The 12609-nt window shown below is 37.8% G+C and overlaps 1 protein-coding gene across 2 annotated transcripts; it reads left to right on the top strand.

Annotated features, from left to right (window-relative positions):
- Positions 1-6266: 6266 nt before the first annotated feature.
- Positions 6267-11446, top strand: LOC147615333 (alcohol dehydrogenase class-3-like). 2 transcript variants are annotated; one of them, XM_086779415.1, is made up of 10 exons: positions 6267-6523; positions 6634-6770; positions 6910-6947; positions 7574-7899; positions 8411-8493; positions 8768-8843; positions 9056-9117; positions 9670-9765; positions 10714-10875; positions 11120-11446. In XM_086779415.1, exons 1-10 carry the CDS (start codon positions 6481-6483, stop codon positions 11237-11239), a joined length of 1143 nt encoding a protein of 380 aa, XP_086635541.1. In that variant the 5' UTR covers positions 6267-6480; the 3' UTR covers positions 11240-11446. The 2 variants fall into 2 exon arrangements, with proteins under 2 accessions (XP_086635541.1, XP_086635540.1); XM_086779414.1 differs by having other exon boundaries at positions 9670-9798; positions 11120-11419.
- Positions 11447-12609: the final 1163 nt, after the last annotated feature.

Here is a 12609-nt window from a genome sequence, read left to right as displayed (position 1 = left end):
TCTTTGCCATTTGAGGAGGAGCATAGTTTTTGGATATACAGCTCAACATTCAGATGCATCTATGACATATTCTAGTCTTGGCCTACATGATGATTCTTTTCTCTGCCAGGACCATTTAATATTCTGGCCATGAGTTTCAAGCTTCTTTGATGGATACCTTTCATGCCAGATTCACACTGTGGTCATGAGGATGGATTTACGAGTTTCCCTTTTGACCTTGGAGGTACTATCTCTTTGGAGTCGAGCTTTCCTTTTGATCCAAGAACTACCAGTACTTCGGCTTTGGAGTTGAGCTTTCCTTTTGACCCAGGAGCTACTACCATTTTAGCTTCGATGGTTCAAGATGTATACCATACATATCCCTTTAATCTTGGGGAATACTCGACTAGCTTCATCATCTCGATAGTGGTTTCTTATCCTCTCCACTTACACCAGATTATCATGGGACCATTGCCTTGGATTTTCCATGCCTCAGATTTCTTTTCGATCCATGCGGTTGCATAGATAGCCTCATCATCAAACGGGAGCCCTTTATCCTTTCCATTTGACCTTGGGGGTCATATGATTCACATATGGGTCTTTCGCACATCGACATTCAGTCACATAGATGTGATTTTTGGCTCTTGTATATAGCCACTTGTATATGTATTTTCTTTGGACACGACCACCCTTCGATTTTGAGGACGAAATCATTATAGGAGGGGATGGCTTGTAATGAAGTAGATTTGGTTTCACATGCACATGGGAAATGGGGCCTAGGCACTTGGGCTTAGAGACATTTACACGTACTTTTGGGGGGCCTTAGGCTATATTAGGCATAGGGCTCATTAACATTGTACCTTTTTTAGCATATTCACTTTATAGACATCTATGTATTCTTGGTGCTCATGCCGAAGCTTTCATGGCCTTCTTGGTTATTGCCCTAGGATGATGACCCATACCCATGTTGTCACTCCATGCTTTGAGTGGCCAACCCTAGTCTCTTGCAATTTCCCAACTTGCGCCATAGGTCTTTGGATCCTTTCATGTTCAATGACCCTATATATTAAATTGCAAATACCCTGCAATCATTCCTCCTTTATTGTGGCCCCAGATATATTGATTGGACAATCCCTTCCCAACTAACATCATAAGCTTGGTTTGTGCCAAAATCCACAAGAGTATCTGTTGGTGATGTGTTATACTCCCAATCATTTATGAGACGTTGATCCATGATTTTCAAGCCTAGCTCTTTCCCCGAGGTAGACACAATGTTATTGCTTGTGTGTCGAGACTATCGACGGTAGTCCTAGTTTGCAACTCATTTTAGGTGTATTGGACTGTTTGGGCTGCTAATCGTTGTTGTGCCAATTGCAAAGTCTCTTCTTCCTTTGCTCTAGCAGCCTAGATCAATGCCTCTACTTCCTGCAGTTCTTCTCATGTCCTACCATCAGGCATAAGCACTAGTGTAGAGGGTGGTTCAATGGTCAGAGTTGTAGCAAGTGCAAGAGGAGCTGTATGGACAAGGATATCAACAAGAACTCTCCCTGCTTACAATGATGAGATTACACCAGGTGTCTCTCTGGAGTTTACCTCAACTCCTTCATCATATGGTATGTAAGATGTAAGATTTAGTTTAAAGGTAATGGTTGAGGCGGCCGAACCTCTGAGGTAGCTAGCTACACAATCAAAAAGACTGGTAGCTGGCTAGACTTGCTATGCTAGGAAACCGATTTTGTGGTATTTTTCACCCAATTGTTTCAATTTAATGTTCAATTTACTATTTTTATTTTGAAATTGAAAAAATACAAAAACTAAAAAATGCAAAAATCACAAATTGAACTTGCAAATGATATGTGGGAGAAGAATTAACCTAAATACACAAATTACAAAACTTAGAGGAAATGGAAAACAAGCAGAAATTGAGAAACATGTAGGAATTGCAAAATTTGAACAATATGTAGAAATTGCAAATTTCAACAACAAATGCCACAAAATGAACACATTTTCAACAATTCATTTCTACCCTTCTTGAAAAAACAAAAAACAAAAATACGACAGAATTCATTCATACACACATGCACATCCAAAATGCATTGTGGCTATGCGATAGGGCTATTCCCCTATAGCAACGCCATTTATGGGAAGCCCTTGCACCATAGAAAGTGTGCTATTCCCCTATAGCAACGCCATTTATGGGAAGCCCTTGCACCATAGAAAGTGTGCAAGAACTAACCAAGGTCGTGGGGCTTTTCCCAACCACACTCAGGGACATAAAACAGCTCAAACCAAGAAGCTAATCTTCCATAACCTAGCTCACAATTGCATAGGCAAGGTGTCTCAATCACCTTGTGATTGAGACACCTTGTGAATGCTTGTGCTCGGATTCTCGCAGGAGATGATGTTGCCACATAGCACAAGCATTCACCTTGTGAATGCTTGTGCCCGGATTCTCGTAGGAGATGATGTTGCCACATAGCTACACTCCAAACGTCTACTCCAATGCCACCACCACACTCCAATGGAAGCTTGACCCTCCTCTCACTCAATCTCCCTCTCTCACATGCACTCACACATACATAATGAGTATATAGTAGCTCTAATTAAATTAGACAAGCAAGCAAGACACACAAGAGAGCAAGAGAGTAGAGACGATGAGCACTCTATTAGTTGCATCAGAGAATAAATGGTGAGAATACAAAATAACCCTTATCTTAACCCCCAGCCTCCACACCTTGGGCATCCATACTTAAAATATAGGTCCATGGCTATCCAGGGCTGCCTAGGCTTGTGCAAAAACTTAATCTAAAAATGCAATCTATGTAATTAATCCCGTGGTGCGCCTTTTATAGATAAGCAACAATCGCACACGTAAAATATAAAATGTTAGCATTTTTAATGTCAACAACTAAATGAAGTGACGATTGCCAATGGTGGATGGTGTCGACACTGGAGAGCTGACCAATGAGGGTTAACAAATTGTTAAACCTTCATAATACTTAAAAACCTCATTGTCCTGATTATTCTCATAGAGTATATTTAAGAAAATTTCAAATCTCTACATGATTTAAGCCTTCTACTCAAAGTTTTAACGTATAAATAGTGTGTCCTTTTATCAGCCCTTTGTCAACTTCAAACCATAAATGTCCTTGTAGATTTTCATAATAACAAGGTGAAGTTACTTCTTTAGATGAATCTTGGCCACATCGACCATTCTTTGGGCACAGAAACTCAAATTTAACACTATCAAAGAACTAAGCATTTAATACATTTACACTAACCTTTCTTACATTTTTGGTTCTTTCAAATGGTTAGGACTTCTCATAACTCTTATGTAGTTAGTCTCATGAGTCTTATGCGAGGTCCAATCATCTTACTTATCTATATTTCAAATGGTTAGTCTCATAGTTAGGAACTTCTCACGACTCTTATGTTAGGCACAATCAACTTACTTATCTACATTTCTTACTTATCGACATTTCCCTAGTAGATCATAAAATAAACAACCAAACAATGTTTGATGATCTAGTTAAAGAAGAAGAAAGCCTTGTACTTTGAAGATTAAGAAAGAGAATTAACACTCTTCATGTGTCTACCTTTTCTCCATTAGCACACATGACTAAATTCCCTGATCATAGATCTCTATGAGTCATTCCCTTAGTTTTTTTAGTCAACCCCCTAAATACCAAAATTTCTTGATGGCATATCACTCTTAATAGTTGCACTCTTTCTAGGCATGGTTGGTAGGTATTCATAACAAGTCCACACCCTCACTTAAGGATAGACCAAAAAGGCTGTTAGGTTAATACCTACACATTTCACACTAATGCTAGTAGTTTCTAGAACTCAATGTAGTAATTCCCCATATTCAAATATCATGTCGTATAGATTAAGACACCTTAAAGAACTATATTTCTATGATATTATATGTATATAAAAGGCATGAGTAATAATTAGGTCCTTTTAAGAATTAAAAAATCCAAAAGTAAGTTGACTTTTATATACATTGCTATTTTGGAAAATTGCCCACATTGAGACTAGTCATGTTGGGAAATTTAAGTACCAATACAAGTATATTATTCTACTAAGTGACCTCAGACTTATGACTATTGAAAGATTTTTCACCAAGCCTAAAACTTGTTTATGGCTCATTTCTACCCTTTCAAGAACTCTCTCTCATTCATGTATGTATGGAAGCAGACAACAATCATCATCATGGGATACTTACCTTGCTTTCGAGACAAGGATCTCCATGACCTCCAAGCTCCATCAGTGGTTGATAGCTCCAAGTCAGATTTCGAGTCCATGGAAGGATCCCCAGTCCCAAGAAGTGAGAACCCTAACTAGGTCTCACCTTCCAAGCCTCCCTGCAACAACAACACGAGGTTTGATACACCTCCTTGTCGTAAGGACACTCTCTCACTCTCTACTCACACAAAGCATAGAAAGGCACATGTACCAGGAGCAAGCAAGCATCTCCTCTCAACTCTCTCTCTCTCTCTCTCTCTCTCTCTCTCTCTCTCTCTCTCTCATACATATAAGAGCAAGATCAAAGAGATAGCAAGAACTCACTGAGCACAAAGGGGGATTTTATCTTTGTATATGTATTTGCAACCTAACACTTCCATAAAGAAAGTAGCATTTAACTTGATATTTGGCTTGATTACATAATGCAATGTGGTTGTTAGTGAGTGAAAGGTCTAAGAAGTCGGTTAAAATGGTGACCATTAAAATGAAATTTTCATGTCTTCTTCAAAATTTGAAGAATACATCCAAGGGACTCATTCTTAAGAAAATCCCCATATCACATGCATATTGGGGGTACTAAAAAATGGTTTTTGAAAATATACACATCATTTCCTATGTGTATAATTCTTTCAAAATACACTGGCCACCACAATTGATAACTAAGACACCAATTGTAAATGTTAATCTGTAAATGGCCTAATTCAAAATAGGTCTCTTGTTAAACTTACTTGATATCATACATTTTTTTCATTGAGCCCCCAAGAGAATACTTCAATAGTTATAGTCAAATTAAGTATTTTTTTCTAATTCATTGCAACTTACAAAGCTCCAAAAAGGACAACAAACTAGTTATAAGGATTTGTTCCTACTTGATTCTGTTCGTGAAATAAGAGCATCCCAAATTCCCAAATATATTCATTCTCTCATGGAAAAAACCAATTAAAAAGGTCATGAGACAACCTCTCATGGAGTTTATTCAAAGGTGTGTAGGCTAAAGGCTCAAAGTGATCAAGTTGAGTTCCATGTGACATCATGAATAGGAGGATGGATATAAAATGTGAGAGAGCAACTTTTTAAGTTTCATTTTCAAAGATCCACCTCATAAAGCCATTTGATTTTCCTTGCATATCTAGCATAAATACAGAAGGAGAATTTGGTCACATGCACATTAAATCTTAAGGAGGAGTTAATTGTGGTGTGTTGAGATATTTGGCATGCTTTGAAAAGTGAGGGGCATTGAAAACTGAGGGGGTAGAAGCATGCACCTTGTGTTTATCCTTCATCAAACAATCTAAAATTACGCATTTGTGATATTTGACATGGCCAACTCTTCATTTTGGTTGATCACTCACCCACGGTGAAGGAATTAAATTAGATTGGCAAGATTGTCTAGATATACAACATTCTTTAGGAAGGCAAGCTAGATGGAGCAATACCTAAGAAATGTACTCTTTAAATCTAAGTTGTTTCGAATCTCAAAGAATGACACATCACCATTTTCTCCAAATCTAGGGATGATCTCTCTTATTACTAGTTTGCTAGTTGTGCCATGTTGCTTTTTCGAATGAATGGAAGAACACTAAAAAAACTGTTTTGTTACCCCCCCCGGCCCACACACATAGAGGTAGGTCGTCCTATCCCTGAGCTAGGGGAGAGAACAACCTGACTTTTCACATGGCTACCATGATAGAGAGCTAGACAGTATAAAGTTGCCTTGAAAAGATTTGTGGGCCTAGAGAGTTACTAGAGATAGTCATAAAAAGTGAGTATATGATAATGACATATGTAGATATAAGGCTATGTTTAGACATAGGCTATGAACATATGCCAATGGTGTGTCAACTATTTTGTGAATATTATGCTTATAAGGAGAAGTTTGATTGACTAGAGGCATGGCCGTGCAAGAGAGAGGGTGGCTAGAGTGCTGTGATTTTTGGTCCGGCATACCAAAATGCACAATGGGACTGTGGACGGAGGCACAACGGGCGTGGTATGGTCGTTTAAAGAGGGACAACCAAACTTTCTTCTATTTACTTGCAGGAGAAAGCTTCCCCCACACACATCATCACACGTCCCTCTTTGTAATCAATAGCCTATCCTGTCTTTGGTGTGCTTTGGCAGCTATGCCTTCATCTACACACACACACGCACAGACACGCGCACACAACATCACACACACACACGCACACACAACATCACACGTCGCTCTTTGTAATCGATAGCCTATCCTGTCTTTGGTGTGCTTTGGCAGCTATGCCTTCATCTACGACGCAAGGGCAGGTGATCACTTGCAAAGGTGATGGTTTCATTCGCAAGATGTGTTGCCTAATTAGAGCTTAGATTGAGGTTTCCTATGTATTGATTGATGGTGGTGGTGGTGGTGGGTGGTTGTTTCCATGCCTGCAGCTGCTGTTGCATGGAAACCCAAAGAGCCCCTTGTGATTGAAGATGTGCAAGTTGCACGCCCACAGGCAGGAGAGGTCCGCTTGAAAATCACCCACGCTTCCCTTTGCCACAGTGATGTCTTCTTCTGGGAAAATGAGGTGCTTATTTATTGCTCTCAATCGATTAATTCCTTCATTTAACTTTGGCTTAATCCCATTCATCTTTTGCTTAATCCAACACCCAACATCCGTTAATCAACTCTCAATCGGTTTAACCACGTAATTTGTCCCATTGCAGGGTCTGTTTCCTCGTATTTTCGGACACGAGGCAGCAGGGTAATGGCTCGAAATCTCTCTCTCTTTCTCTCTCTCTCTAAACGTCCTCTAAGCACGTCGTTAATCGATGTTCTCTAAGCACGTCGATTAACCCATTAATCACTTCTTCTTCTTTTTGGAAAAATTGTCGAAAATTGCTAGAGCTTCTCCAAGCAGTAATTGAACTTAGAAGATTATGTCATGCAAAAATTGGTCTTGTTGGATTATGTGCTAGTCAACATGTGGTTCGTGGTTAATGTAAGTTTGTTAAGTAAATGGTTAGTGGGGTGATGTTTGTTTTAGTATAAGAGTGGCTTATGGTTAATTACATGTGTCTTGTCGGTAAATGGGTAGTGGCGAATCTCTGTTTGAGGGGGGGTAGGATCACCTTCATGTGTTCATCTCTAAACATATGGCTAGCACTGATATTGATTTAACTCCCAAGTGTGTTAATGAACAGCGATGTTAATCAAACAGTGGTTGATTTTAATGACGGTGGTGCAGGGTGTTTGATTAACTGCAATCTTCTTAAGTACTAGAGTAAGTTATGAGTAACTTCCAAGTGGTGTGACTTAGAGGTGTTAATTAACAAGTGATTAATGGTGTTAATTAACAGGGGGTTGGTGTTGATGATGGTGAATGTGCAGGGTAGTGGAGAGTGTGGGGGAAGGGGTGACAGATGTGAGGGAGGGGGACCATGTGATACCTCTCTTCACAGGGGAGTGCGGGGAGTGCAAGCAATGCGAGTCATATAAGACCAATCTGTGTGCCAAACTCAAGGTGGATCCAGGGCGCGGCACGATGCTCAGCGACGGCACCAGCCGGTTTTCGGTCCGAGGACAGCCTATCCACCATTTCCTCAATGTCTCTAGCTTCAGTGAGTACACTGTGGTGGAGGCTGGCTGTGTGGCCAAAGTCAGCCCATCAGCCCCTTTGGATAGGATCTGCCTCTTTGCTTGTGCCATCCCAACAGGTAGGTAACTCATTAATCTTTCCTTAATCTCATCCCACTGAATAAATTTAACAGCTCTCAATTACCCTCTAACTCTTCTTAGTGCTAGAACTTAAGACCTTAGTTAGCAAGCTTAACACCAGTACTAGATTTAGTTCTCTTCATTAGCTCTTTAATTGGCATTCTTAACAGCACTAGTAGCTCCCTCATTAAGCAGCTATTTGTCTGATGTAAAGCTTTCTTCAATATCTAGCTCAATTCTCTCTAATATAATAATTACCTTAACATTAATAATCATTTAGATGCACATTCTTTATTTATATTGAAAACAACTACTAGCTTAGCACCACTACTAGCTCCCTCATTAGGCAGCTATCTTTCTACTGTTTAGCTTAAAACTCTCTAATATTTAGCTCAATCCACTCTAATCAGTGTAATTTTCTTGAGTAGATGAGTTTATTTTTTTCCTCATCATTTAAACCCCATGATATTCTTTTGGATTAAATGGCTTTCTTTTGAAAATAACTAATAGGTGTTGGAGCTGTTTGGAACACTGCCAAGGTTGAAAAAGGATCATCTGTGGTCATCTTTGGGCTGGGGGCAGTGGGCTTAGCGGTAAATAAAATTAATTTCAGATTGTATTTATGAAAGAAAAAGTTCTTTACAGTAAACATACATATAATGTATGTATGTATATATGTAAACATACATATATATACATCTGTATATATGTACAATAAAATAATCTTACACCGTCTATTTATTTTCATCAAAATATATATATATATATATATATATAATGGCATTATTATCTTATTCAATTCTATTTTCGGTTTTAGAACGTTTTTGGATAAAATTAAAATTTGGAGGTGGTTGAAAAATGATGAAGGTGGCAGAAGGGGCGAGGATAGCTGGCGCCTCACGTATTCTTGGAATTGACGTGAACCCCAAAAAATTCGAGCTAGGTAATGTCCCTTTTTTTCTTCAAAAGAAATTTATATATATATATATATATATATATATATATATATATATATATGTATACAAACACAAGTTATTTTAGATTTATCAATTATAAATAAGTTACAAATAAAACCAAAGAAGTAACAGCAAAACCCACTTTTTTTATTTTGTTTGCTTCGTTTTTTTTTGGGGGGGGGGGGGGGGGAGGGGGCAGCAAAGCGATTTGGGGTCACCGAGTTTGTCAATCCTCGTGATTCAAGCGAGCCCATTCAAAATGTAAGAAAAATAAAGTGCTAAAATTTTAAAAATAATAATTCTTCTATGTTTTTATTTCGATGAATTTGTGCGGTAATCTTGATTGTTTAATGGATATGTGAAAAGAAATTATCTTTTGATTTTTTTGATTGAAGTAATTTGTATTTGCTTTATGATGCGCCCATGCCACCATAGAATTTCTAAAATAATCTCTGTGTTGGGTTCTCTCAAGAAATTTAAAAATCATCTATGTTTTCATGACTTAAAGGTTAAAGTGAGTCCCAAATTTAAGGTTAGGACTTCGTAGCAGTCTTAGAGTCTTAACCTCTTTGGTCAAATGTTTTTATTTTTTAATTTTTTATGTGGGCCTTAGTGAGGTCTTAGGCCTTTGAGTCAAAGATTCATTTTTGAGATGGATGTTGGTCCATCTGTTAAATCCCAAAGTGCACTCATGAAGACTTTTAGGGTGCCTTTTAGTCAAAGGTGCATGCTCTTCTTTAATACTTCAATTGGAAGTTTGTGGTGCTACATTTTTAGACCCATCTCAACATTGATTGTGTTTCTCTAATGCAGGTGGTGCGAGAGATGATGGATGGAGGTGTTGACTATTGTTTTGAATGCGTTGGCAACGTCGATCTCATGCTTGCTGCCTTTGAAAGTTGCCACGAGGTCACAAATCAATTTATGATGTTGGAACTTAGGGTGAAATTCTCATCTTTGTTTAATTGAACTACCTAAGCTAAATGCCTCATAACGAAATTGTGTTCGTCTTTAGATAGTTACTCATTACAAAGACCAAGTTCATAAACTTAGTAAAAAGACCAAGTTCTAAAACTCATTAGAAAGTCCTTATCTCTACACATTCAAGATTATTGTGAGTGTAACCTTATCCTAATATACATTAGTAAACTCCAAGTGAGTGTACTAGAAAACTATCAATTAGAAGTCAAGGACTAATAGGCATGTTTATCTCCTTTAGAAGTTTCCAAAAGCTACTCACCTTTTAAGCAAAACAAGACATACAAATTTGAAAAACCTACTAGTCTATCATAGACACTCATGGTATGCCTATCACTAATTTTCTTTGCCTCCATGTGTTGAATTCAATAGTCTCAAAAGGATAGTAGAATTGCATCTTTAAAGCTTACCCACTCATTATGTAGTTTCACACTAAAGGTCAGACCATTGAATTATTGTAGTCCATAAGCACAACCTTGGTTAGCTTTCAACTCTTTGGCATATGCTATTACCTTCAAAGTTGCTTTTCGTGTCATTTTGAGTGTGAGCTAGTTTTCTAGTACTTTCCTTTCACTATATAACAAGCTACCAGCATCAAGTAATATCCTTACCCAAAGGACACATGCAACATTTAATGCATGCACATGTCCAAGTAGCACCTTGAGGAGATTCCAAAGGACCTCACTAGGCCATACTTTAATTGAATTCCTTTTTCACATTTATATTTTTGGAGCTCATTATTACACATACTGGAAAGTACGCATGTACCACACCATCAAAACAAAACTGTGTGAGTGCTAATTGTAGGTGGTGTAGCTAAGTTGTGAATACATGTGGTGTGCGCTAATTGTAGGTGGTGTTGCTGAGTTGTGAAAACAGGGATGGGGGAGAGCTGTGTTAGTGGGCATCGAAGTGAGACCAAAGTTGCTATGCATGAATCCGATGAAACTTTTCGATGGGAGGGAGATCAAAGGCTCAACCTTTGGGGATTTCAAGGGCAAGTCAGAGGTGCCAAGGCTTGTGGACATGTACATGAAAAAGGTAATGAAGAACTTGGCACAAAGATAACAAGATTTTTACATAGTCCAAAGGTTGGTTGGTGTTTTTCCTTGGCTTTGATATTTGTTTTTTTAATAAAAAGCGCGGCTATGTTAATTGGCTTTGATATTTGGAAGGTTTGTTTTTTCTTTTTCCCATAAATGAGATGGTTAGTGATTGATTTTGTGGTGGATTTTTCTTATTTTTTTTGGTGGTGGTGGTGGTGGGGGGGGGGGCGCTTTAATAGACGTTGAAGGTGGACGAGTTTGTGACGCACGAGCTGCCGTTTGAAGAAATAAACGAAGCCTTCAAGCTCCTCATTGACGGCAAGAGCTTGCGATGCGTCATGCACATGTCCCACTTATGATACCGGGGATAAGTAGTTTAATAAAAATTGGCTCAATAAATAGTCGACCGTTCACGTGTCTATATCGGCTTTTAAGCCCCTGCGCCGACGTTCAACCTTTCCTTGCAGGGGACATTGAAGTACTCACCTTTCTCTTTCATAATGGTTTACGTGTATAATTTCGAGCTTCGTTTAATATAATTTCCAGCTTCGTTAAATTAAAAAAAACTCACCTGTCTCTTTCATAATGCTCTTTTAAAATATATAAAGTACTTTTTTTTATCTAAATATAGACGCTTGATAAAAAACTTTTTCTAAAGTAGTTGTCTTCTTTTTTTTGAAGCTAGAAATTATATTAAAAAGAGAGTCAAAACAAAATACATCACTGCTTTTTCAAGAAGTATAACTTGCTTTTAGATCTTTTAACTTGCCAACACATGTCTGGCTTGGAAAATATGTACAAGACCTAAACAACATGGAGGCTTGGGAATACCCAGGATTTTGCAGATAGATTGGTATCATGTCTTTTGAAAATGTCTTTGTTTTAAACAAATCCAAAGATACTCTAGATTTATAATTACATACCGATGACTAAGTCAAGCTTCTCTTTACGAAACAACTTTATAAGAGAGCATTTTTAAAGTTTACAAAACAAATTTATAAGAGAGCTTTCGAATTGTTTTAAAATTTTTATATATAGATATGCGTATTTATTTGATTTGAAGACTAAGGTCAAAGTAAAATATGACCTACTAATTGAAGGTTGGGGTAAGCCTTCAAATTTCAGCTTGCTACTCACACATATAGCTACGAACTACCTCAAGGACACTCGGTTTTTGTAGCATGGGTCACACAAATCAGTATATAAAAGTTAATTGCATTGATTGGAAAATTTTGCTAAAATATAAAGGATTAATAGTAGGTCCCCATTAAGACAAAAAATAGAACAAAAGAGACATTTTGAAGAACGCACTTATTTTTTTTAAATGTGAGGTACATCACACTTAATTTACCTTGAAAGTCAAAGTGCTCAAAGTTATTGAATCTAGAACATAAACACCACAACATTTTTGTCAACTTGTTTTGTTAATTAGCAAATTCAAGTACCATAACTTCAATTCTATCAAAGAGAAAAAGAGTAGGCAAAAGAGGGCATGCTTGTTTTTGTATCCTTATTTCATCTCATTTGTCACTTATTACATCATTGGATTATTATTGTGCATGCACACACAACACTTCTTGTTCACTTTTGTGTGGTGAAAAAGCAAGATTTCAACTATCTTTCACAAACACACACATTATTATAGATTGATTGTCCAAAGGCTAGCGAGTGAGATGTTAGGTGGAATAACTGTTATTGGGTCCATAGGGTAGTGAGTGAGGTGTTCGGG

The sequence above is a fragment of the Cibotium barometz genome, chromosome 40, assembly GCF_041138505.1.
Source record: "Cibotium barometz isolate CiBa-2024 chromosome 40, ASM4113850v1, whole genome shotgun sequence".
Taxonomy (NCBI): domain Eukaryota; kingdom Viridiplantae; phylum Streptophyta; class Polypodiopsida; order Cyatheales; family Cibotiaceae; genus Cibotium; species Cibotium barometz.
Note: the sequence above shows the minus strand (reverse complement) of the source record. Positions and strands in the feature narration are given on the sequence as shown.